This window comes from Phlebotomus argentipes, unplaced genomic scaffold (genome assembly GCF_947086385.1).
Source record: "Phlebotomus argentipes unplaced genomic scaffold, Phlebotomus argentipes genome assembly contig_32, whole genome shotgun sequence".
Lineage (NCBI taxonomy): Eukaryota > Metazoa > Arthropoda > Insecta > Diptera > Psychodidae > Phlebotomus > Phlebotomus argentipes.
The window spans coordinates 1552111-1577484 of NW_026776187.1; the positions used below are offsets into that span (position 1 = coordinate 1552111).

The 25374-nt window shown below is 44.8% G+C and overlaps 6 protein-coding genes across 7 annotated transcripts; 2 read left to right on the forward strand and 4 right to left on the reverse strand.

The window, feature by feature from the left end:
- Positions 1–45: 45 nt before the first annotated feature.
- LOC132264368 (inosine triphosphate pyrophosphatase) lies at positions 46–808 on the reverse strand. The gene is made up of 2 exons (XM_059764554.1): positions 698–808; positions 46–643 (listed from the first exon to the last, which is right to left on the reverse strand). The coding sequence occupies exon 2, from the start codon at positions 635–637 to the stop codon at positions 74–76; it is 564 nt and encodes a 187-aa protein (XP_059620537.1). The 5' UTR covers positions 638–643; positions 698–808; the 3' UTR covers positions 46–73.
- Positions 809–901: 93 nt separating this feature from the next.
- LOC132264365 (uncharacterized) lies at positions 902–4825 on the forward strand. Of its 2 annotated transcripts, none has more exons than XM_059764550.1 (8): positions 902–1274; positions 1605–1740; positions 1799–2031; positions 2095–2249; positions 2313–2483; positions 2555–2844; positions 2903–4066; positions 4131–4825. In XM_059764550.1, exons 1-8 carry the CDS (start codon positions 1122–1124, stop codon positions 4694–4696), a joined length of 2868 nt encoding a protein of 955 aa, XP_059620533.1. In that variant the 5' UTR covers positions 902–1121; the 3' UTR covers positions 4697–4825. The 2 variants fall into 2 exon arrangements, with proteins under 2 accessions (XP_059620533.1, XP_059620531.1); XM_059764548.1 differs by having other exon boundaries at positions 903–1274; positions 2552–2844.
- Positions 4826–4940: 115 nt separating this feature from the next.
- Positions 4941–5999, reverse strand: LOC132264238 (trypsin-1-like). The gene is made up of 4 exons (XM_059764354.1): positions 5945–5999; positions 5765–5889; positions 5443–5709; positions 4941–5378 (listed from the first exon to the last, which is right to left on the reverse strand). Exons 1-4 carry the CDS (start codon positions 5997–5999, stop codon positions 4950–4952), a joined length of 876 nt encoding a protein of 291 aa, XP_059620337.1. The 3' UTR covers positions 4941–4949.
- A 645-nt stretch (positions 6000–6644) lies between these two features.
- Positions 6645–14604, forward strand: LOC132264239 (uncharacterized). Its single transcript, XM_059764355.1, has 13 exons — positions 6645–6848; positions 7291–7355; positions 7536–7655; positions 8126–8219; positions 9059–9418; positions 9482–9720; positions 10184–10215; positions 10295–10632; positions 10763–11046; positions 11698–11812; positions 12643–12864; positions 13064–13668; positions 13732–14604. The coding sequence occupies exons 1-13, from the start codon at positions 6759–6761 to the stop codon at positions 14135–14137; spliced, it is 2970 nt and encodes a 989-aa protein (XP_059620338.1). The 5' UTR covers positions 6645–6758; the 3' UTR covers positions 14138–14604.
- Positions 9976–11540, reverse strand: LOC132264304 (pyridoxal kinase). Its single transcript, XM_059764439.1, has 3 exons — positions 11137–11540; positions 10837–11083; positions 9976–10771 (listed from the first exon to the last, which is right to left on the reverse strand). The coding sequence occupies exons 1-3, from the start codon at positions 11218–11220 to the stop codon at positions 10191–10193; spliced, it is 912 nt and encodes a 303-aa protein (XP_059620422.1). The 5' UTR covers positions 11221–11540; the 3' UTR covers positions 9976–10190.
- Positions 14605–14857: 253 nt separating the features above from the next.
- Positions 14858–25202, reverse strand: LOC132264303 (lysophospholipid acyltransferase 6). The gene is made up of 5 exons (XM_059764438.1): positions 24975–25202; positions 18408–18884; positions 17538–18182; positions 17335–17466; positions 14858–17258 (listed from the first exon to the last, which is right to left on the reverse strand). Exons 1-5 carry the CDS (start codon positions 25020–25022, stop codon positions 16773–16775), a joined length of 1788 nt encoding a protein of 595 aa, XP_059620421.1. The 5' UTR covers positions 25023–25202; the 3' UTR covers positions 14858–16772.
- Positions 25203–25374: the final 172 nt, after the last annotated feature.

Below are 25374 nucleotides of genomic sequence, written 5' to 3' on the forward strand. Positions count from 1 at the left end.
GCGGGTGGCAGCACTGATGCGCAGCCCGACTGGAACACCCTCCACTGGAATTCAAATACGATTTTTAATGGAATCACTTTTGTGCCAAGATGAAGTCCCTAAAATTATCCACGGCGCGATATCGGTGGGAGATGCTGTTTTTCACCTTCTTGTCCATTTCAGCGTAGGTCTCAGTGTATCCCGTTGGCTGGAAACACGGATCCCATCCAAAGTCTCGAGGTCCTCGAGGACTAACAATTGTGCCCGGTGTTCTGCCATAGAAGAGATGAACCTTCTCATTTTCACCCTCAGTGAAGGCAAATGTGCACACGGCTTCTGCTGAGTAATCCTTGAATCCCTCAAGCATTTGCCAGAGTCCCTCGGGACCCAGTTTCTCCAGGAACCACTTGCAATAGGGCCCGGGCAGTCCTTTCATGGCATTGAAGCACAGAGCAGTGTCTTCCACTAGGACTGGGCCCTTCACTTGTCGACTGGCTTCTTCACATTTCTTCTGAGCAATCTCCTCAATCTCACCTTGTAGTTCAGGCAGATCAATCTTCTTGGCAATGAGCTGACGAGAAAACGATGGGCCCAAAATTGCAACGACTTCTTCGAGTTTCTTGGCGTTGCCAGTGACAAATGTTATTGGTTTGGACATGCTTTCCTGTAAAATCAGTAAATCAATTAAACTGTTTCACAATTCAGCGGGAAAACTCACCTTTTTCCTGTATGTTTTCACTGGATTTCCGCGGAAAGAGATCAAAACAAATCGAGGCTTGCATCACATGGCGTGGACTCAGTCAACCGGGCGACTTATCGAAAAACGCGCCCCCTTTTAGTGGCTTGCGACGCCAGTGAGTCAGTGCGGTGAGCACGAGAAACCTCGCACACCCCATTCAGTGACAGTCCAAACATTTTGACAGGTCAAAGTTGCAGAAAACTACTCTTGTATTTTTGGCGAAAAAAAGCCCCCTTGGAGTGCATTTCCGCGTGTCGTACACACCCCAATGGATGCCCCCCGAGTCCGTGGCGATGCGGCGGTGTAGCGTACAGTGAGGGAATCGGCGCGAGGGACGCATCGTGGAGTTTCTTCCTCCGCCACACTTAGTTGTCACGCACACAGACAAACACGGGAGGAGAGGATGTCAAAGCTGAGTTTCCGGGCGAGGGCCCTGGACCCGTCCAAGCCCCTGCCCATCTACCTGACGGACGAGCTGCCCGACCTGCCCGAGTACTCGGCCATCAACAGGGCTGTGCCCCAGATGCCCAGCGGCATGGAGAAGGAAGAGGAGTCCGTAAGTTGGGCCTCCACTACGCCATCTTAGAGCGCACACACACACGCGCCCCGCAACATACATATGCTCGGGCGCAACATAATGCTCGCGGATAGCGCGCCAGAGATCTCTTGGGCTCACTGGTGTTGAGCAAGGATGCCCGCCTGACTGCAGGCTTGGGCTCTGACGCGTCAACAATTCCCGCGGGCGCTCGAGTAGACTTTCGCGCAGAATGTAAACAATGCCCAAAAAGCATCTGTTCTTGTTGGATACCTGAGTGCTTTGTTCTTTTGGGAGAATAGCTGTTTTTTGTAGGTATTTTACATGGTGATTTGTTTTTTGTATTTGCAGGAGCACCATTTGCAACGTGCCATCTGCACTGGTCTCATCATCCCCACGCCAGAGGTTTTCCAGACGGATCCTGAGTTCTACGATAGAAACTATCCCAAGGACTACAAGATGCCGCGACAGATGATCCACATGCAGCGTAAGGAGACGCTTGGTATCCCTTCTAGAGTTGTCCCCTAATTCTATGCCTCTTGCAGCGTTCAACATGGAGCAGGACATCCCGGACTACGACATGGACAGCGGCGATGAGGTGTGGGTGAATTCACGGCTGGATTTGAATCCATACAAATTCGAGCAGATGATGGACCGACTGGAGAAGAGCTCCGGACAGACGGTGATCACGCTGAACGAGGCGAAGGCGCTACTTAAGCAGGATGACGAAATCAGTATTGCAGTGTACGATTATTGGTTGAACAAGCGACTGAAGACGGTGAGGACTCTTTGGAGGAAGTTCAAAGGGTTTCGAGAGCTTACAAATGCTCGTCTCTTGCAGCAACATCCCCTGATCCTGTCGGTGAAGACGGAGAATCGTGGCGGACAGACAGCTAATAATCCCTACTTGGCATTTAGAAGGCGAACGGAGAAGATGCAGACAAGGAAGAATCGAAAGAATGACGAGGCTTCCTATGAGAAGATGCTCAAACTGAGGTTTGTCGCTATATTTTGGGTGATTTTCTCTGGATTTATGAATGTATTTATTTACCTTTTCAGACGAGATCTCAGTCGAGCTGTGACACTCCTGGAAATGATCAAGAGGCGGGAAAAGGCTAAGCGTGAACATTTGCATCTGAGCATTGAAGTTTTTGAGAAAAGATACCAAGTTCGGGACTACAGTGGCCATCTTCTGGCTGAGTACTCATCGAGCGCCTCCAAGAATGCCAGGTATTTCCTGCGGAGTGTTTCTTCATCTGGAATATTGAGTGGCTGATATTTGTGTTTCCCTCTCGCAGCAGATCTGCTTTTGCGCCTCTCCTGGGCAATCAATACTCACACATGACCGGATCCCATTCGTCTGCTTCCACGGCAATGTGGGCCAACTCCAACAATCTGAGCTACTCGCAGTACTCGGGTCATCACCACCACTCGCAGATGTACGGCGTGAAGGGGGATCTGGACATGAATCTGGTGGCCAACAGCGGGTCGTCGCGCAAGGAGAAGAGGCAGTACAAGAAGAGGAAACACAAATACATTCCACGCGGAACCCAGGGTGGTTCGCTGGCAGCGGGAGGAAACTTAATTCCAGGTACATTTTGTGGATGAATTTGTAGCGTTTCTTGTGTCTAATGCGCATCTGTCTGCAGGTGGCGGTGATTCTTTGGTGTCGTCAGAGGACGATGAGTTGCTGTACAACCTGTCGGGGGCGCCAGAGATGCCGGAGGAGGAGGGCGTGTTTGCCTTCCGGCGCAACCTGAACTGTCAATACAAGCGGCCCATCCACAGTGGTGTGGGCGGCTGGTCAAGAGCGTCCCGGGGCCGGCACGTTCTGCCTGATTACCGGTGTAAGTTCACACTGGGCGCCGTGCGTCCGCGTGAGCGGGCTTTCGTGCGGCGTCGAATAGGCCGCGGTGGCCGTGTGGTAATTGACCGGCTATCAGGCAATGTCGATGATGTGTGGTCAAAGCTGGATTACACGATCTTCGACAGTTGGAAGGCCCAGAAGGAGGCGGAGCAGCCGATCGTGGTGAAGCTGGAGGAAGCCGAGGGTGACCAGTGCAATGGTCAGGAGGGTGCGGAGGAGGCAGTATTGAAGGTGGAAGATGCGGTGACAAATCACGTGAATCCGTTGAGAGAGAGTGAGGAGGTGTGCGATGGTGTGGAGTGGCGGAGCGAGGAGGACTTGGCGGACTATGAGGAGGTTGTGCCGCAGGATGTGCGAGATATGATGCGGAAAGGCGACTTCACTGTGGATTCTCTGTCGTGCTACCATCCCAAGAGTCCGGATCTCCATGTGGAATCGCCGCGAATGGAGCTGGACGAGCGGGATTATGCGTTAGAGATTCAAGCTATCGAGGACAGGAGTCTCACGTGTGATTTACTGCTGTCAGACAATGTCTTCTACCCCACGCCCTTCACACTCGACGATCTTATCAGTTCTAGTGATCTCAATCTGGACAGTGATCTCGCTGCCGCCCTTCAGGACACCCCAGTCGATCCCGAGGTAACCGTCGGATGTTCCCAGTTTGCCGTGGCAGATATGACGAATCGAAGATCGGATCAATTGCCAAGCAAAGCCAGGAGTTCTCGGAGAGCGTCCGCAGAGAGGATGGAAGTGGAGCAGAACATCGCTGACACGTCCAATGATAGTGATGACGTTCCTCTTGTGGCTTACCAGATTGAGTCCCAGGCCGCCGCCGCGGCGGCAGCGCAGGGAGCTTCAACGTCAGCTTCTGAGCCTCAAAGCATCGTTCTGGGACTCTCAACGGCCTCCAGGAGTGTACTCAATGGCTCGCAGGACAGTAAAAACGGTGAGTTGCTGGTTTTCTTTGCGAAAGGATGCGTTTCTCATCTCTCTGGGATTTTTTTTTGCAGTTGTGGCGCGAGGAAGAAGTCTGTTTCAAGCTGTGTCCACGGGTGGCGGACAACAGAGCCTAGTGACACTGACACAGACGCAACCGGTCTTTCTCACGCACCAGCCCGTCTTCCAGGGCGCCAACAAGGTGGTGATGCACAGCGCGAGTCCTGTGGCATCGCCGCAGAAGGTGGTTGTGGCACAGCCCAAGGGGCGCTTCAGTCAGGGGCCGAGTCTCAAAGTGAACTCGGCGGGCTTGAAGGCCAGCGAGAGCACCACGGTGGGCCATCTGGCCACCACGGCGGATGGGAAGATTGCCACGATCAAGTCGCAGCCGGCGCGGGGACTGAACATGGTGATCGATGTGGACAGGAAGAGGATCATGTATGCCAATCTGAAGAACAGCGGTGCCGCCGTGACGTCGGGGCAGCAGTTTGTGACGCAGATCAATCCGCGGATGGTGAACATCGTGCCCATTCAGCAGATCAAGACGACCAGCGATCTCCAGGGCGTCCAGGCGGGCGCCTCTTCGGGTGCCACAGCGTCGCCCACGCAGATCAACAACACGGGAAATGCCGGCAGATGAGTTCACTGGCTCGTCTCGATGAATGCGATGGATTTATTTGTAAATATGTGTTCTATGTAATTATCTCTCAATAATTCTAGAGACAAGTGAATTAAAGAAAGATGAAGCAATGGGCGATCTAATCTCTGAGACACGTCAATTCTGTCATATCGCTGGAGGAGATTGAAAAGACGGATTGTGTTCGGATGGCAGAATTTTATTACTCGCGCCCTTGTTTTCCACACGGCGCGCCACTGATAGAGTTCTTGAGCACTCAGTTAGCGATGATAGTGTTGATCCAGCCGATGAAGTGAGACACACGCATGTGGACTGATGGGGCGCCAGCACCACCACAAGGAATGAAGCCCCAAGAGACGATTCCTACTTGCGTGTTGCCCTGCAGGACTGGCGATCCAGAGTCACCGCTGCACGCGCTGATGCCACCAGTCAATGGACCAGTGCAGATCTTGTCGTCACTGAACACATGGCCGGCATTGAGGGCCTCCAGGGCTGCGCGGCATTGAGCGTAGGCAATGATGGGCACTGGGGCCTTTTGCAGGATGTCGGGATTGTTGGGAATCTGGCCGGTGGCCGTGTTTCCCCAACCAATGATGGTGGCGGCTCCGGTCGGATGAGTTCCGGGCGTCGGGAGAGTCACTGGCTGGATCCAGGGATTGTAGATGAGTGGAGCGGACAATCGGATCTGTAGAAAGATTGGTATTCCTCTAGCAATTACTGTGATGAGCTGCGAGTTGAAGTGTACTAACCAGAGCGATGTCGTATGGTCCCACGCCTCCGGCTACCCATTCGTCATGGATGACCTGATTGGCGATGCCAACGCGAGCCTGATTGGGCTCCGTGATGGCCAAGTTGAGCTTACCGCAGAGCACTTCCAGGCGTCCAATGTTGGGGGATTCGGTGAGGCAGTGGGCGGCCGTGAGGACCCAGTTGTTGTTGATGATGGACAAGGAGTATGTATTTTTGTTGTTTGTTGGGGTTCTCGTACAGGAGGCGACAAGCGACCATTTTGCCTCCTGTACGAGAACCCCAACAAACAACAAAAATACATACTCCTTGGATGATGGACACTCCGCACATATGTGTACTGGCTGTGAGCAGAACCCACTGCAGGGAGCAAATCTGAGGGAATTCACCAGGCAGGGCATCCACGCCTCCCACAATTCGTCCGCTGCCCACGGAAGACAGGGGAAGGGCTGTAAGAGCGCTGAATTAGTCACGAAACTCTTGAGTAATTCCATCGAACGTTACTTGGCACAGCCAGAGCGGCGGCCAGGAGGGTTGACAACACTACTAGGGTCTTCATCACTGCACTTTGGGAGTCACAATTGTGAGCACGCCTCTGAGAGACTCCAGCTTTTATACGTTTCCATCGGCTTCTTATCACGGTCCTCCGCGGTAGTCGTCAACTGGTCCGTTCTGATAGACGCAATTGGGGTTCATAGAATGGAAAACCCAAAAGTTGATCAGGAAGATGATGGAACATAAAGTTTATTGTCCAGTTTAACTTGAAAACCCCCTCACTTTGTGAAATCTTCCGCGCATAAACATTGATAAGGCAGTTGGCTGCTCAACATCTCGATTAAATACAGCTTAATTACATCTATCAAGTGTCCCCTGAAAAATTCATTCATCTCCCCGTCAACGAAATTTGATTTATATCACCCTTTATCATTTCTTGAGCGAAACTCGGAATCTCCTTCTTATCTGAATTGCCTTCAATTGATTGTTTTGCGTCCAAAAGTCGATCCTCTTGATGACTATGGCAATTTTTGACTATTCCCCGATGATTTACATCACTACAACAGGAAATAAAACATTTTACATATTTTTTGCAGACGATTTGTAAAATTAGAAAAAATTCCCATTGTAAATCGTTATACCTTTCAAATTCCTGTCCATGCAGCGCCTCTGGCGGATTCTTTCGCAAACGAGAATAGCGGCGCTGTGATGCCATCGGGTTTTTAGCACAGTCGCCATATTGCTCGTGACGAGATATTTTATGTGACGTTCTTGCGTGGTTAATAGGTGGAAAATTAGTTGAGAAATTGCAAAAAGGACTAAAATGAGTGCGCAAGTGGTTCTATTTGCCTGTTCCAAGTGCTTCACACGCCACGAGTTCCATGAATTGTCTCCAGGGCAGCAACTCTGCAAGGTGATTAGTGAGACAAAGACGCATCGGGATTTCCCCCATTTTCCGAGGGGATGTTCTGTGAATTACGCCTTCTGTGGGTGTTCCGCATGCTTTGGCTGTGCCTGGGAAGAGCTTTTGTGTGAAATTGCCACAAAATCTGGTGATCGAAGTGGTGAAAATGTGACCAATAGAGTGGCGTCACTATGTTGAGCATTTGCCAGGTATTTTGCCATCCGGGAGCACCTGTGGTGTTCAGGAATTGTTCTTGGCACACCAATTGAGGTATTTCCGTCGCCAAATGGCGGATATTTACATTGCGAGTGTGTCAAAATCGCCCTTGAATTTGTGGCAATGATCCCAAAAGCTTGACCCCATTGTCGCTGTCATACAAAGCGCTGCTAGAATTTTGTATAACAGTCAAAAGTTTGAATCTATTGGCAATTTTTGCTTCTTTCTCTTATAGGAATGTCGTGGAGCATATCCCATCGTGAAGTGCACATATTGCAGATCTGAATTTCAACAGAGCAGGTGACTCTCAGCGAGAATTGGGGTTCTTTTTGCATCCGGATTCCATTCTTATCCGAGTCACATGGGGGTGGACTGCAGGAAATGTGTCTCGGCTGAGGAAATTTTGAATGAAACATGCTTTCTTCATGAAGATTATCGATGCAATCTTTTCTACATCTTGATCTTTTCTATCTTTCCCAGCAAGGGCAGCACCTCGACGATTTGCAAGAAGTGCGAGCAGAATGTGAAGCAGTACGGAAAGCCGTCAGCATGTGAATATTGCAACATAATTGCCGCCTTTATCGGGTCAAAATGCCAAAGGTTCGTTGAAAAAGTCACTTTCTCATAACTTTTCTCTCCTCAATTCACCTCAACCTGCCCAGTGAGAAGTCACCCTAGTGTTCTGTGGGATGTCCTGAGTTGATCCTCAATGAAATCCTCATTATTTTTTGATTATGCCGAGAGAGTAAAAAGTGGATGATAATGATTGTGAATAACACAAGATTTAACATGTGAAACTCCACCTGTTTCCGAAACCCCATCAAAATGTCGTGAAACATAATCAAAAAAGAATATTGCAGGAGATTTTTGAGGCTCGATTCTCAAGCGATTTCTCGCCCAGCAGAATTCTCGGGCGATTTCATGCGTCACCATTTTCGAGCAGAATATCTTTTCCATTCAATCAAAGAATATCACTCTAGCCTAGAGAGAGAGAGAGAGAGAAATGCTTCTTCTCTTTTTCTGATGAAATACCATGTTTATGACGCAACCATTCTATATTGTGATATTAGGTGTACAAACTCCGAGTTAAAATACGGACCTGCCGTGACGTGTGAACAGTGTAAACAGCGATGTGCCTTCGATAGGCAAGACGATAATAAGAAGGTTCGTTGGTCATCCACAAGTGAGCTTCTCAGTAGCGACGCTTAAACCTCCGACGATCAGCTTGACGGGGGCCCAGAAAGATTGGCCTCAGAATTTGGAGAGAAGACTTGAAAAGCGATATTCTAGGAAATATTGTTACTAGAGCTGGAATTGTTAAGAACTAGCTTGTAAGATAACCTCTCTTGTGACTAGAGAAATACGTAGTTTCTAAGCGTAGGGACCATATTGTATTAAAGACAGACTTTTAAATATTAAATGAGTCATAAGATTATTCTATACTTATGCAGATTAGCTTTATTTTTGAAATAATACTGTATTAGTCTTGTCGGGCCTAAAATTCAGGTCGTTTTTATTAATAGTTGATCAGTTTCGTATGATATTTATGGAATATTAACTATTCTTTACCGTAATCGAATACTTTAATAATTTATGTTTGTTTTCTCTGCAAGAAAGGTTATATTTGAATAGTTAATGAATTTGGAACATAGGAAATGAAGTTATTAATTCAATTTTAGTTTCTACAGAAGAGTAAGCGAATGTGTTTATTATTCATTTATCGAGACTCCCTGAAGTGTTAGAAGAATCTGTATTTGTATTGATATAAGACACATTTTCAAACAATATCATAATCATAACTAATATCAGATCGTCACTTTACTTATGAATAGTGTATTTTAGCACAACTGAAATTGTGCAATACTTCTGTGAATATCGCGCGAAGAATCACGTAATTTGTAGTTTATTGAAAGAATGGTTGCGTCCCTAGCATGATGAGCATAGAAGTCATGAGATGTATTTAATGTCCTGCACTCTGAATGTTTTCTCTCTCACCTTTGCAGATCGATGGCAAATTGCTGTGCTGGTTGTGCACGCTGTCATACAAGAGGGCCTTGGCGAAGGCGCGTCAGGTGGAAACGGAGCGCCGGATGTCGAAGAAGCGCAGCCACAACAGCGACAAGACGGCGCAGCAGCAGATCAAGGAGAACAACGCCAAGAAGGTGGCCAGGAATGAGCTGAACAAGGGCTCTGGTGGCGTGCCGGAGATGGCTGAGAAGATGGCCAGGGTGGCCAATAGTGGCACCATCGATCCCAACAGCTCGGACCACGTTGTGGCGATGACGCAGCTGAAGGAGACCATCGCCAGTCTGCAGAAGAAGCTGAGTCTGAAGGACAAGGATCTGCTGCAGAAGGACAAGATGGTGGGTGTCAAGATGTGAGATCTTTGGCGAGGATTCTGATTTATCTTCTAACTTTCTGGACAGATCACCGAATTGAAGGCGAAGAATTTTACATCTGAGAATGAGCTGAGGAGCAAGCTGAAGGAGACAGAGAGGATGTATGAGTCGAAGATTGACTCGCTGAACCAGAAGGTGACCAGCCTGATGAAGGAAGTGGCGGCGCTCAAGAAGACGTCCAAAAAGCAGGGCGGAGGCGCCAGGAATGACACTAATGTGGCCAAGGACAGCGGCGGCTCTGGAACGGACAGTCCCAGCACAAATTGATGAGGTTAGAGAGTAAGAGGCAGTTTCCAGTCCCATTTACTTTCGTCTTATCTAACTCTAAACACAAGAGGATATATAAAATTTGTAGTAGAATAAGAATTTTCCGGGAGGGATTCAGACATATTTTCGATCGTTTCTCCAAGAAGTATATAATTTATTTTAGCCAATTGTCCATTTGGGAAGAAATTGTAAACGGGAAGTTGTGTTTTCCCATCATGAGAAGCGATTGAATATGAGAATAAAAATAAATACAATTATTGTTTTGAGACAATGCCAATATATTTTCATCATTGCTATTCACAGATAGATTTATTGTCCTAATTTTGATATGAGTCACAAAACCCTCAAACTTAAATTTATTTACAAATTATTCCTAATCATTCTAACTTCCTGTTTATCCAACGTTTGTTTGCTTGTGTTTGTCTTTTTCTTTTCTTTTTTTTTAACTTCTGCGCATTCAAGCAATCACTCAAGGGTGAAGCGTGGCTCCGATGGTAACCTTGGGCTCCTCAATGTCCTTTTTGCTTTGCACAATGCGCAATTCTCTGTCTTCGAACGGCACTTTCACGCCAGGCTCTCTCTTGGCCGGCAAGCGTGCGGCTGTGTTGCGAATGACGGCCTGCAGTGAGGCCACGGTCTTCTCCAGGGCTTCACTGGCGTGTGCACATGATGTGGTGTGTCCCAGGAAGAGGGCAGTGAAGAGATCCCCAGTGCCAGTGAAGTTGACGTTGCCAATCTTGGGCATCATGAGCGAAGAGCGCTTGGGTGTGGAGCTTCCCGCTGGCAATTCGCTGAGGAAGGCCAGAAGATTGTCCGGGGCGCCAATGGTGGTGGAAGAGATCACCGCAATCTTGACTCCACGAGAGTGGAACCAATCTAACACCGCCCAGGCATCTTCTTCGGTCGCAATCGTGCGTCCAGCCAGCAATTCGGCCTCAAATTGATTGGGCGACACGATATCCGCGAATGGCATTATCTCATCTCTGTAGATCTCCACGAAGGACTCTGGGACGTAGAAGCGACCATTGTCACCCATCACAGGGTCACAGACTGCGGGGAAAGCACACAATTGCTGGTCAAGGAGAGATCAAGAGCCAGTTTCAATTGAGACTTACAGAAGATCAGCTTCGGATTGGCCTTCTTGAGGGTCTTCACGACGTCTACGATCTTCCTGAGGAACTCAGGGGTTCCGATGTAGCCTGTCAGCAAGTGGGAATACATCTTGTGCAGATCATTATTCACGATGCCCTCGAAGACATCCTGCAATTCAGCATCATTCATTCGCTGACCCCGGACGTGCTGATAGCCCGTGTGATTGCTGAGATGTACTGAATTTATGGTGTCCACATCGAAGCCAAGGAGCTGTAAAACAGAAAGTTACTAATCACTGTCAGGATGTTTAGCGAGGACTTTACCTGCAGAGGGAAGGTGGCAGACTTGTTGCCCACATAGCCGTGCACGACATGGCTCTGAATGGACAGTACACGATTCGAAGACATCTTTGCAAATTTGTAATTAGAAAGCTTCAAGGGCGTTTGCAGCTCAGCTGGAGCTTTAGAGATATTTCAAGTCACTGGCAGAAGTTTTGATTTATGACGAACACTCTGGAGGCGAGCAACAATGTTGCCTGTTGTACGGGATTAATCTGACTGTCTGCGACTGGATACTTGATGGCTCGTATGATCAGTGGGTGCTGATAAAGAGCCCCTTATCGCGTTGATAAGACAGTGAAGCTCTGCGGAAATGCTCATTCTCAACAAAGCAGTCTAACCACACATTTCGTCAGATAAGGTTGATGGCGTGTAGCAAAATGTAGAAAAATACACATCACGAAGTCTCCCGAAGATTGACGCCGTCTCATCGGACACCCCTTCGACTCCATTGTTTTGACACGGGCTTATTTTCTCGGACGCAGGTTCTCTGCTGTGCTCAGAATTTCGGTGAAAACCGCAGAGAAAAGTGCAGGAAATTGTGTGAAAAGTATTGCAGGTGAACGCAGACAGGATGACGGACGATGTGAGACGTAGAAAGGGGGCGGGAGACTCGCCACAGCCGCAGAATCCGCAAGCAACGGCTGACTCCTCGGACCATGTAAGGAAAAGCGCCCGGAAAAGTCGCGCAATTGCATGAAAAATCAATAAATTCAAAACTCTTTGCCAATTCACTTCTCAGTAATCCCATTAAGACTAAATGATCCAATTGTAAGTGCAGCAGGCATCTCGGGAAGCGGTCAGTGAGGGAGAATTGATAAGGGGTTGCTTTGAGGGTGAAAATGACGAACAGTTGACCTTGTTTTAGGATAAAGGAAACCGCTGAGCGGAAATTAATCTCTTGCCAGGCTGATAAGACCTTTATTAGGTACATCCTGTGGCGGGGAAGTGAGGGAAATTGCAAGAAATGATACCTCAATGAATATTTTATGAAACAGCTTGATAATATTATTATGGTTTAAAAATCTTATCAGATTGATCCATAACAAGTTCAAGAAATTCCGACACTTTACAATAAATCACAAAATCGACAAATCCATAATAAATACAGGTTATTTACCAAATGTTTGAATGATGATCTGTGAAGTGTGTTTATTTGTAAATAAGATCTAATTTTATCTCAAGTTCTGCTCTCAAACTCTCACCATTTTGCAGAAATGGCAGCTTTTTGGGGGAAAATACTACACTCTTAATTCAATTAATAATCTGCACTCTATCTTATCGGCCACTCGACATTTTACCACCCCAATAAAAGTGTAGAGAAATTTGGCCAATAAAGCAGAGAATGGAAAAGTAGGGCAAGTAAACCTTTCGAGGGGGGCGTCAATCATATCTATTCTGCTAAATGTCCCTCTTGTTTGCCTCAGTTCTGTCGTGACGCGAGAGTTTTTCCCTTTGAGTGACACTCTGTCGTCTTGGTCGCTCTTGCAGATTGACTCGGAGGAGGAGAAGCTTCCGGAGGAGAAGTACGTGGAGGAGATGGCGAAGAATCTGCAGCAGGGAACGGATAAGGTGCCACACTTGCTAGAGACGGCCGTCTCGGGACTTCCGGCGCGATGGAGAAATTGGGTCATTCGTGGTGTCTTCACGATGATCATGATCTCGGGCTTCGGCATGATCATCTACGGAGGTCCTCTGGCCCTAATGGTCACGGTGAGTTTATCGCTTGATTTTGCGATCTGACGAGCTACGCCCATGTAGCAATCATTGTAAATTATCTCATTGGATTTTTATTTGAACGGGAAAACTTGGCAAAATGCCACAGATTGAAATATTCCGCTGAAATTTCAGCAATAATCTCAAATGAATGGACAGAAGAATTTCACTAGCACCTCCATTTATCCGCCAACAGACGCTGCTCGTGCAGGTGAAATGCTTCGAGGAGATCATCTCGATTGGCTACTCAGTGTATCGAATCCATGGATTGCCATGGTTCCGCTCCTTGTCATGGTACTTCCTGCTCACGTCCAACTACTTCTTCTATGGCGAGAATCTCGTGGATTACTTCGGCGTGGCGATCAACAAGTTGGACTATCTGCGCTTCCTGGTCAAGTATCATCGCTTCCTGTCCTTCTCCATGTACTGTGTCGGCTTCGTGTGGTTCGTGCTGTCGCTGGTGAAGAAATACTACATGAAGCAGTTCTCACTGTTCGCCTGGACACACGTGGCGCTGCTGATTGTGGTGACGCAGAGCTACTTGATCATTCAGAACATCTTCGAGGGCATGATTTGGTTCATTGTGCCGGTGTCGATGATTGTCTGTAACGACGTGATGGCTTACATGTTTGGCTTCTTCTTCGGCAAGACGCCTCTGATCAAGCTGAGTCCCAAGAAGACTTGGGAGGGCTTCATCGGCGGTGGATTCGCCACAGTGATCTTCGGTCTGATGTTTTCCTGGTTCCTCTGCCACTACCAGTACTTTGTCTGTCCCATTGAGTACAAGGAGAAGCTCAACAAGTGAGTTCTTCTAGTGGGTCTGTTTGTGCACTGAAGAGTACACTAAAATGCTTTGCATTTCAGGATGGCCATTGAGTGTGAGCCGGGGTACTTGTTCCGGCCCCAGGAGTATGATATTCTAGGCCACAGCATCACCATGTACCCATTCATGCTGCACTCGCTCTCGCTGAGCATCTTCAGCTCGGTCATTGGACCCTTCGGGGGCTTCTTTGCATCTGGCTTCAAGCGCGCCTTCAAGATCAAGGACTTCGGGGACATGATTCCCGGCCACGGCGGCATCATGGATCGCTTCGATTGCCAATTCCTCATGGCAACGTTCGTCAATGTGTACATCTCGAGCTTCATCAGGACGGCGTCGCCGGGGAAGCTGCTGGCCCAGGTGTACACGCTGAAGCCGGAGCAACAGCTGCAGCTCTTCAACTCGCTCAAGGATCATCTGGAGGCGAGAAACATCCTCGATCTCAACTAAGGCGCGCCCGCAGGGCTGAACATAGTTAAGGTTGTTGTTAATGTCTCCCCAGTCTTACTCTCTGTCTCGAACGATTCACCCCGGGGGATTTGTGGAGGTGGTGAAGATATGTGACATCTAGGAGAAAGTTGTGAAGGATTCTAGACTTGAGTCGACAAATCTTTCACAGTTGAACCTAAAAAAACACAATTCATATGGTGAAGAAATCCTCGTAGAAAGTAAGAAAATTATAGTGTGGAAAATAGAAACCTTTTTCGTAGATTTACTAGGCAGAAACTGACCAAGAATTCTCATTAGGAGCCCATGTTTATTTGCAACTTTGCAAGCGCTCTTCCAGGCTTACCAGGAGGGCTTTTAAAAATATACTGAGTTCTAGTCGAATAGTAGGGAATATAAATGATGATATGTGAGAATTTAGAACAGATGTTGATTGTTCATTGAACCTCGAAACGAGAGACTCTTGTTGATTCATTGGCAATTTTCTAAGCATTCCATGATTTTCCTGAAGCGGAGGAAAATAGCAACGCAGAATCACGGAGTCTCGTAGTGCAATACTAGTGAAGAAATACAAGAATTTCAATTCTCATCGCAGGTATGACGAAAGAGCATTTATTTTAATCAGTGGCCAATGTTATTAATTTAGTTGCTTAGTGGTTCCTTTAATGGACAAAGAAAGGAAGCAAGGGTAAAAAAAAGTGAAGAAATGAAAGACTTCTCTTCTTCTTCTGTGTATAATAATTGTATTTTGGAGAACTTTAGGAAGATTTTACCATTACAATGTCATATTTCAACTTTTTCTTCTCATCTCTCCGTTTTTTTCTTTTGTAAATGATAAGAAGCTGAAAACAGCTCAATATCTCAAATTTTATCTCCTCTTCACATTCTATTTTCTCACTTCTTTTCTTGTATTTCTTTTTTTTCCTCTTTAATCTTACATAGAAGAGTAAGAATTACATGTAATATTTAAATATGTGTATTCAATGTTTAGAGAATATAATTGTGTGACAAAAATGATGTCATAAAAAAGGAGAAATTAAGGAAAGAAAATAACATCCAATATCTGTACAAAAAGTGCAATTATTTCTTGCTAAAATATCTTCTGTGGCGCTTCGTTGGATTTTTCAGGGGGATTTTCAGCTAAAAGACGGGCTGGTTTTTCTGACATTTCTTTTTTAATATTGACACCAATTGTGTGGAGGTCGCGCTTTACTCATCAAACGCCTTCCACTGACCATTTCAACAAATTTAATGCTGAATCTGGCGCAATGCAATATTCAGGAGGCACACATTTTCCCCACTTTCCGGGAATATGTTCGCCCACTTCCTGCCTTGTCCCGGAAGAATAATTGAATAATTCAATAGCACGCGGAGGTGAAATGCTGAATATTGCATAGGCCAAAGCAGAGTTTTCATGTTTGTTTGCAAATTCCAGTGGGACTTTTGGTGGGAAGACTACGAAATATATCGGAAGGAAAGTAAAGTGTAAAACTGGAAGATATGTTTAAGATTCCTCTCTTTTTTTCTGTGAAAAATTGGCAAATTAAGTTTGGAAAACTAGATGATTTTTACACATAAAAACAGTGTCATTTCGGTGTATAGTGTCTTCATTCTCAATAAGTTCTGTAACGCTAGACTAGAATTCTCCCTTTAAATATTTTGCTTGATTCTCTTTTTTTTTCTTGTTTAGAATATTACTCTCGGCTATTACTTTTTGTGACTCTCACACAGATTTTTTATATCCTGGACTAAAATTGATAAAATAGAAGGAAATACATTCCATCAAAATTACACACAATTCCGCAAACAAAACCTTACTCACAAAATGTTATTTATAAAAAAGAAAATATATATGTGATGTTCTTTACCACACAAAAATTAGCTCACAAAACCTATAAAGTATTTTTCTCCTCATCTCTAATTCTAGGGTTTTCCATTTTCTTTTTTGCTTTATCTGTCCTCTTTTTCATCATCTTGTCGCGTGTGAGAATTGAATGGCCCCCGAAAGGGATTTTCATATGGCTGAAAAACATTAACAAATTTACATAGTAGAAAAAACATTCTTCAATACATTTTATACAGAACTTTGCACATTTTCTTTCAGCACAATTCTCTTGCCATCTTTTCGTCTGGTTAATCACATTTTGGACAAATAATAAACTGCCAAAATTCCCCTTTTGTCACATCGCTTATCATTCAATTCTCACGCTATCACGGCGAAAAATTGCACACACTCTCACCCCAAATTCGACAGAACAGCGTTTCTAGTTATTAATTTTAGCAATAACTACGACTAAACACTTCCTTCTAGCGTTCAGATGTTGTGATGGAAAGGCAGAGAGATTTTAAAAGTAAAACAACGAGATTTGAGGCTTCAATATTGTCATCATTACTTCAATCTTCCAATGTCAATGCTTTTAAAACTTCCTACACAATTAGTCTCATTTCAGTCTCAAATTGATTTAGAAAGAAAATATCCCAATTATATACGAACAAATACACTGGAAAAATGCCTCCTCAAAAGGATCTCTTGCTTTTTCCGCCACAACAACACCACACAATTCGGAATCTATTATGCTGAGAGAACAGCCACGTGTTCTGTGAACTCAGGAGGAGAGCGACAAAGCGCGGGAATCACCTACTTGGCATGCCCATTGCTGAGCACCGCCGGCAAGACGGTGGCCTGCTGTACGGCTTGGTTGAGAGCATTGATCTCCTTCTTGATGAACGCATCAACACCGCCCTCGGGTGTCACTCCGTCCGGATAGCGTCGCCTCAGCTCACTCTCGGGCGATAGCAATTCCTGCCAGAGATCTTCCTTCAGCTCCACGATGCCCTTGGCCTTCTTCTCCAGAAACTCCTCCAAATTGCGTGCCTCCATCTCCAAGTTCTTCTTTATCACTGACGCCAGCGCGTCACTGTCCATCTCCGGCAGCGGATCATTGCGTTCCTCCATCGCCTCGGCCTGCTTTGTCACCTGCTTCACTGCCGGCGACTCTTCCGCCACGGCCACAGCCTTCCGCGCGGTCCTCTCACCCCGCATGAAGCGCGGCAGCACAAAGATAGTCACCAGGGCGATCACATGAAGGCACATGTAAAATTTCAGGTACAGAGTGAGACTCGCCTGTTGGGAAACACAACAACAAAACCGTCAAACCAACAGAATCATCAACAGAACAAGATGGAGAAATTTGTATTACCTTAAATCCAAGAATGACAAATGGGAATGTAGCGTATCCCATGTAGAATCTTGTCACAAAGCACGTGAGAATATCATAGAAGCGTCGAACAAATGTAGATTTCTGGAATCTGTGGCGGAACAATCGGCGAGCCTGCATGTAAACACACATGAATTATTATTATGAGACAAATCAACTGCAAGTTGAGCACACTATGGACTCACAGAGCGTGCTGCCATGACAAAGAGCGCACCACTGGCGAAGGTAATGTAGTATCCAGGATAGAATCCATGCCAGAGAGCACTGAGAGCGAAGGTGAGCACAGTTCCATACCTCTTTGGCACACGCTCATACACAATCATCCTGAGCCATCGATTTGTTCCCAAATTCCAGCTGTTAATGCAATCGCGGAAGTTTGTGCCAAACTCAAACCCAATCACGTTAATGTTTGTGATCAAATCCCACTTGGACTTGCCATCCGCTTCGTATCCATTGAAGCCCATGCCAGCGTTGTTGTAAATGGCATCAGCAAATATCCATGCATGGTAGAACTTGAATCTACTCGTTGTTGTGGCCATCATGGCAAACCAGAACTTGTACGCCATGCTTGTGTTGTTTATAAATTCATCCTCCTTGATCGTGTCAATTGAGTACATCGTGTTGAACTTCATAAAGATGTATGCGCAGACAATGCTCGCTGCCACCTTGTTAATTACACTCTTCATCGGCGACGGCTCCTGGACAATCTCCTTCGACCACTTGGATTTGTTCATGGCCGAGGGGGCATCTGGAGCGTGCTTCAGGATGTGATAGCCCTCAATGAACTCCACATAGTCACGGTAGAAGACTAGTGGACCAGCGAGAATGCCCTGCAGTGGTAGGAAAAGATTGCTTAATGTATGCTCCAACGAAATTCTTCTCCACGGGCGGGCAATCTTTCAATAAAACCTAAAACTTTCTTGATTGAATTTCCTCATACTCCCCCTTATCAATTATTCCACTCCCACCATGCCCTTCTTTGCGTGCGTTCAGAGGGACGATAAATTACATTGCCATCAGATTCTCATGCTGAAATGCCTATAAATCCCAATTACCTGAAAGTGAAGGGCATAGGAGAAGAACTCGAGGGCGGATGGAAGCTTCTGCACCGCGTGATACTGCTGCGACTTGGTGAGCTCCTTCTGTTCCCGCGTGAAGCCGTCATGGATGCTAAAGGCCAAACTGGTGACCTTCTGCGTGATGATCATGAGGGGCCCCGAGATGTCCAGCGAATAGGACTCATAGTAGTAGTACTGCCTATGCAGATGAATGCATGACAAGTACGTGAGGGCCACTATCATCACCAATCGCTGCACAATCTGTGGATTTTGTGTGCGGATCACGATATAACACACCGCTGGCAGCCCGGCGATGTGTATGGCTTGCTGTCCGAAGCAGAAGTAGCCAAAGAAGAGGCCCAGCACCAAACAAATGACATGTCGGATGCCCGCGGACACCTTCGAGGGGTGCAACACAGACCGGAAGAACGAGGCCAGCAACAGAGCCAAACACTGACTAATCAGGAAGTTGATCTGCAAAGACAATTAACAGCAATGTGTGAGAATTGGGTGCAAAAATCTCTCTGTCTATAAACAGCAACATGAGAAAAAGGAGGAGCACACGAGTTAACTGATAAGAGGAGTGCAATGTGAAGCCAATGCTCGCGTGGAAACATTAAATATTCACACGCGAACAGCCATAATATCAATTTTACAGCAATTATAATCTCCTCCCCAGTGTCCGTCAATCAGGGCACTTTTAATCACGGAATAATTGATGGGAGGGAAGCACAGGTAATCTTCAGCTAATTAACATGACACGCTCACTCCCCCTTTTCCCATCCTATCAGCCCCCGAAATCATTTCTATCATTGCTCAGCTGCATTCAAACTCCGTATGAAACAGATTTGATCCAATTTTGCGATACAGTTAGAAGAGGAGAAAATTCAACTGACATGACCACAATTTTTCATTAATCTTTAAATTGTGCTCACTTAACTAAATTGAACTAGAGAGAGGGAGAGAGAGAGAGAGAGAGTGGCTTCAATGCAAAATGCATTAAAGAATAGCATATTATGTAATTTTCATTTTAGGAGCATTTTAGTGTGTATTTTGAATCACTTACAAATGCCAGAGAGAGCACATTTTTGCCATATAGTTGAAATTGGCAAAAATAAGCATTCTTGGCACATTTTGCCGCATAACCAAGACGAAAAAGCCCCATCAGAGACTCACTGAAATCCCCATTCAGGGTGTATTTTATGCAATTTTATTGATTTCTCCAGCCACTGAAGCGACAATCACCTCTTGTTGCATTCAAAACTCCACACGTTAAGAGGACAAATATAGACTTATACAGAGAGACCTCATTTCGGAGTAGATTTCCAAGTCAATTCTCAATTGAGAATCGATTTTGATAAACACAAAAGCACGAAAATTGATGTTTTTTTTTAGATGCTTATCTCCATATGGTCTTTATCCAGCTAACAAAATTACTTAAAGTCTTAAAAGTGTCCCTTCAGGTTTTCACTCGACAATTTCACTGACACTCGACAAAATCCAATTGTGACCATTTTATTCAATTGCTTTCATGTCTCTCTCTCTCTCCTCTTCTTCACCTAAACAACTTGTGTAAAGCTTAAAAGAAGCTCCGACGAGGAGACAAGCAAAAATAAATTATTCACTGTTTTGGATATAAACTCGTGACATCATTCTTTATTCTTGGCCTCCACAAGAAAGTCGCTGTTATGTTCTGCCTTTTTAAAACCATGTTTTTCACGCCACAGCGACACTGCATCACATCTTTTACGACGGAACCATTTGAATAATGTCCTCTCCGAAACAGAAAAACTTTCGGTGTGCAAACATATCATTTTCCCCAGGAAAAAAAGGTTGAAGGTTAAATCATGGAAATTTTCCACTAAAAGATGCGTTCAATGGCCTCACACGTGTCGTGAAGCGTCACTTCTAAAACTCCCATTTCGTCCTCATATTTTATTCACGGACGCTGCGGAGAAAATGCCTCTTATGCCTCTTAAGAGACATCCAATGACACATTGGATAAATCCACAAAACATTTGCATAAAGAACAATTTCACATGATACAATAATTCCTTTGTTAATGCCACTTGTAAGCCCTCTTATCGGTTTTTGCTGGCTCGAAAAGACGCGCGGAGAACTCTCTTGGCAATTATCCATAAAATTTTCCATCATTCACACCAGAACGATAAGCATTCATTTTTTAATCCAACTGAAAGCCTTTCTAAAGCGCCAAAAAACTCTTCCCCTTTCACAAAATACACCTGGCTCTGCTTTATTGTACAGTACCGAGTCGGAATTTACACACAGAGATAAACAGAAATAAATCCGGATCTAATATCTGTTCAGCTCAAATGTGGGTTAAGGTAAATTTTTAAATATCTGACTCGAAGGTAATTTATTTAGCTTCGGGATTTCAATTTATCAATTCCCAGAGACAGATTAATCATAGCATATCACAGCATGAAAGCAGAGAAATGCGATGAGACAAAAAATTGACTTATAAAGCGGATTCTGCTAAGATAATAATAATAATGTACATTGAAAATGATTTGCAAAACTATGACAATCAATTCTCCACACCACACTTAAAAACCCGCCTTATCATCGTGTCATGTTGTAAGTCTGTGATCGAGCACTTATCTTCAATTCTTCGACGCTCCTCTGATACGATATGGCTATTTATACCAAAATCCGCACTCAATGATCTGCTTCGTTCTAGATTACATTATCAGAAAATGACCAAAAAAGCCTGGACTTGAGCTATTCGGCTCATTACATTCCCTCTCTCTCGCCCTGCTCTCTGTTTTCATATTCTTTGCCCATATAATGTGAGTGTTTAGCATTTTTTTTACTACCTTGTTTTCTTCAGAATTGTAATTATTTTTAGCTTATGAATTCCTACGCTATTTACTTCCGGATACGACAAATATTGCAATGTTTTGCTGCTGCCCCGAAGGAAACAATCAAATCATCTGATATTGATCTCTTTACGCTAGATTTTCTCGTTTGTTTTGTGTATTTTAAATACTCACACCCGACTGACTGCCGACAGGACATCACAGAGGCCATCAATCAAATGGCTAGACACTGCAAAAGGTCACTTCCTCAACATCAACACTCGCCCTGCGCCCCTGACTTGATTAATATCAGGACGAGAGACGAGCACATTCAACCTAAATCTTGTCAATATCCGGCCAATTGTTTGGCAAATTCACTCTCCGTCTAAAAATACACCCTCCGATAATTTCCTCAGGCTCGACAACCTGGCCTTAAAAGCTTTTTCCCCCCTTTTCGCGGGAAAAATGCAAAAGGTAGACTGAAAACGATTAGCTTTACTCGTGTAATAAACTCTCTTCATGACTTTCTTCGTGTTATTTTAGTCAATGCTATATTGCTGTCACCCAAATTTACCCCATTTGTGGAATATCGGCGACAGAGAAACAGCATGGAGAGGAATAATGAAACAAGAACGCAAAAGTGTTCACATTACATTTACCTAAAACAACACTCTGGTGCAGCACATTCACTAAATGCATTTTTTTTTTTTGTAAATCTCTCTTTTATTCACCAACAACAAAAATCCCGCCCAACAAATTGCACAACAGCACTTTGTGCAATTGTACAAGAGAAGTGCGGTAAAAGAAGGCGATGATTTGTGGTCAAGCACCTTCTCAATATATTGTTCAAGATGACGCTATTTTCTTGCATTTTCCCTGCTGGAGCGCCGAAGGTCGCTCACATTGATGAAACACACTTTTGCAGTCGCTCCACTTGTGGGAAAGTTCCTCAAGTGTCTCTATTGTCTCTCTGCCCGGAAAAGCCATTGTCATCGCCAGTGTGACAGAAAGGGTTCCACATAGAAGTTTTGTTAAGTGCCACCGACCCAATTGGGTTCACTCTTAAATGGCAAAATCATCGCTTCTTGCCCCGGAGTTTTTCCTGCACAAAGAACACTCCTCTTTAAGTGCGCATAATCATTCTTAATCATTCGATCGTATGACTAAAACTGGCGAATAGAGAGAGACTGATGAATGAGCTGTTAAAGAGAACAGTATGTTTTTGTCTTGATGTTTTGAAATCAGTGAGTAAGGTCGCTTGTGATTCTACTTAGCATTTCTTAACACTACAATATTGCTCAATTTTGGGTACGATTTCTTCAAATTTGAACCATATTCCAATGATTCAAGTAATTTTATGAAAATTTTACAAAAGTCGTTCAGTGATAAAATAGGAAAAATAGCAATAAAGAAAAGAGTCAGACACCTTATACGAAACACACTGTATCAGTGATGAAATCTACTAGGTTCTTGCAAAAATAGTCATTCTTTATCTATTCATTTTGCGCAGGACAACTCCAAAAAAAACCGAAGAACAAAGAAATGTGAGAAAATTTATTTCAATTTATGGATGTTTGTCTGATGAAAGTATACTTTATCACGCGTTATTATCTAACTATACTCTTGCCCTCAATTCTGACCATTTTTCACACTAAACTGATGACTTTTATCGCTTATTTTTCCCCTATTCGTATGATACACAGAGACGTCTGATCATTACAATTTCGTCATCATTGACTGTGGGAGATTTTCAACGTAGTCTATTTAGTTGAGAATAATTGTGATGCCCTCTAAAAGTGTATTTCAAGATCAACACATTATGCTGTGAAGTCACAATAAAATCTCTCTCAATTTTACACACGTTCACCTTGATTCCTCACATACACTCTTCTACCCAAATATAACACAAAAGCACGTCTGTTTGAAGCATGATTTTCCCACCTTTCCTCTGCACTCTTGGCCAAAGTCTGCGCGAGACTCTGGGAATTTTCAATGAATTACGTAAGATTGTGTGGCCAACAAGTGTGAATCTCATTTTAATGAGACCAATTCACTTAAGCTATGTTAAAAATTCTCGTGAAAAATTGTGTTTACAAAAGCAATGTCCGCACGAGGAAGGAAAAGAACCTCAAGAGTTCATTGCTTTTCAATTCTAAAGTGAAAAAGCAATTTTTTCCCTCGACTGTAAAATACCAATTTGCAGACAAATGCTCTTTAGGCATACAAACGCAGCGGAATTAGAATGCAGGGAAACACAATGAACTCTCCGCCGCTCTATTCGTCTCCGGTGGTGTGATGTTCTTATTTGCTTTAAAAAATAAACTGCAAGCACTCTCCTGAGTCATCATTCTCGCCTCACGCCACCGAAGAGTGATTCTCTCCCGCACAATTAGCCGATAAGGTATCAAACGAGGTGGGCTCAAGAGGATGTATTGGTGATTTCAGCACTCTTTTTAGGGGCAAAGGTGCAAATATCTCCGACCCTATAGAATAGCTATCAATTGATGGCATTTTAACAAGCGAAATTAATAAATATTTTATGGGAATGACAATTCAAGGAGATGAATTTACTTACTAGAAGAGTGCTCACATGGTTACAAATGTGAACAGTGGGAAAGAGCAAGCTGAGTAAATCGTTCTTCTTAAATGTGCCTATTCGCCATAGAGAGTCAAATTTGGAAATATGCGAACAAGTTTTCTAAGAAATCGACTGTCGCAACTGAATAATGAACTATTTCTTACCCAAACTCATCATTAGGAAGAGAAGTTCAAGTTTTTAATGTGCTTGAGCATTTCTTAACTTATTGAATTTGATTATATCTGGTTTAAGCCATTCTTAAGTGTTTGCACAGCCTGACTTTTGTCAATTAAAGACACCGAAATGGAATAATTATTAAGTCGTTTCTGATCAATCACAAGCAGTAAAGTCAAGCCCTAGTTTAAGTACGGATTTACAGACATGACATGTACACAATCCCATGTGAAATCTCTGGCCACGTGTGACGCACCCATCGCACCAAAAGAGCCTCTCCTCACGGAAATGGGCAATAATTGGGGCAAATTTTGCACTAAGAATTGGCCAAATTTCAATTACACACGAAGTAGGCGAAATTTGCGAAACTCACGGCGACTCAGCGGAGGAAAATCACCGAGACAGGTGTTGGGGTGGAATTCGAGGAAAAACCCATCCCAGGCGCTCCTCAAAGGGGGGAAAAGCCCCCCAAGCTAGTGATTTTCGCGTCAAACTCGCTCTCTCTGGGTGGTGATCCCACCCACACGGAGTCGAAGAGGTCACCAGAGGGTGGAAAATCCCCGGCATGAGTCTGGGTGGATTTTCAGGGGGTGGTGTGAGGGTCGCACGGTGCCGGCAAATTGGGAAATGTGCCGACGAGGCGGTTCCCATCTGTGGCATCCGCGGAAAAAGTGTCCTGATATGATTGGAAATTTTCATCTTCCATTCAACTCGTGACAAATTTTCGTGCAACATGTCTCTGAGGAGGGAATTTGTGGAAAAATTATGGGTTTTCTCAGAGGAAAATGGCAATTTTTCGCGTGATTATGACACCATGAAGATGGGAATTTTCCTCGGTGTTTTTGTTTTTGGCAACATGGCGCTCTCTTGCAAATTCTCTCTCTCAGGCCTTTTACTGCTCTGTCGCGGGCCAAAATGACCAGCTGGCTAGGACATTCCGTGGGTGTACTTGTCAAGAATATCTCCTGTGCATTTTCACATCTTTCCACTCACCAAATCAATGGGCAAATCGCATAATTCCGCCAGCCAAGAGAACAGCATCTTGTGAGAGAGAGAGAGTAACTTCTCTCGGAGAAATGACGCAGATTTGGGGTGTTTCACCCACGCCGTGCAATCTCACTCACGCACGCACGTGGTCGTCACTGATTTTTCACGACACTCAACACTTTTCACCACGGTTTTCCGAAGGAAAACTCCCTCTGAAGTGCGCTTTGTCTCCCACTCGCGAACGTACTGAGAACTGAGAGGAAAATATTGGCGACGGCAGCGCAACACTCGGTTATACGGGGCGCTAAAAGAGTACAAGAATTCCACTTCAACTGTGCTAAATGCAAAAATTTCCAAACTGAGGATTTTTGAGATATTTCTAAATTTCCTAGATGTTGAAAGATTT

Coding starts and splice junctions, on each gene's coding strand:
- LOC132264303 (XM_059764438.1), bottom strand. CDS start 25,022: ATGCTGTTCTCTTGGCTGGCGGAATTATGCGATTTGCCCATTGATTTG. Junction 17,467..17,537: donor TTGTCATGGCAGCACGCTCT/GTGAGTCCATAG, acceptor GTTTACATGCAG/GCTCGCCGATTGTTCCGCCA. Junction 17,259..17,334: donor TTGTCATTCTTGGATTTAAG/GTAATACAAATT, acceptor GTTTCCCAACAG/GCGAGTCTCACTCTGTACCT.
- LOC132264368 (XM_059764554.1), bottom strand. CDS start 637: ATGTCCAAACCAATAACATTTGTCACTGGCAACGCCAAGAAACTCGAA.
- LOC132264238 (XM_059764354.1), bottom strand. CDS start 5,999: ATGAAGACCCTAGTAGTGTTGTCAACCCTCCTGGCCGCCGCTCTGGCT. Junction 5,710..5,764: donor CCAGTACACATATGTGCGGA/GTGTCCATCATC, acceptor GTTCTCGTACAG/GAGGCAAAATGGTCGCTTGT. Junction 5,379..5,442: donor GACCATACGACATCGCTCTG/GTTAGTACACTT, acceptor ATCTTTCTACAG/ATCCGATTGTCCGCTCCACT.
- LOC132264365 (XM_059764548.1), top strand. CDS start 1,122: ATGTCAAAGCTGAGTTTCCGGGCGAGGGCCCTGGACCCGTCCAAGCCC. Junction 1,741..1,798: donor ACAGATGATCCACATGCAGC/GTAAGGAGACGC, acceptor TGCCTCTTGCAG/CGTTCAACATGGAGCAGGAC. Junction 4,067..4,130: donor CTCGCAGGACAGTAAAAACG/GTGAGTTGCTGG, acceptor TTTTTTTTGCAG/TTGTGGCGCGAGGAAGAAGT.
- LOC132264239 (XM_059764355.1), top strand. CDS start 6,759: ATGAGTGCGCAAGTGGTTCTATTTGCCTGTTCCAAGTGCTTCACACGC. Junction 6,849..7,290: donor CAGGGCAGCAACTCTGCAAG/GTGATTAGTGAG, acceptor TTTCTCTTATAG/GAATGTCGTGGAGCATATCC. Junction 11,813..12,642: donor CGGCTGACTCCTCGGACCAT/GTAAGGAAAAGC, acceptor TCGCTCTTGCAG/ATTGACTCGGAGGAGGAGAA.
- LOC132264304 (XM_059764439.1), bottom strand. CDS start 11,220: ATGTCTTCGAATCGTGTACTGTCCATTCAGAGCCATGTCGTGCACGGC. Junction 11,084..11,136: donor CTGCCACCTTCCCTCTGCAG/GTAAAGTCCTCG, acceptor TCTGTTTTACAG/CTCCTTGGCTTCGATGTGGA. Junction 10,772..10,836: donor CAATCCGAAGCTGATCTTCT/GTAAGTCTCAAT, acceptor CTTTCCCCGCAG/TCTGTGACCCTGTGATGGGT.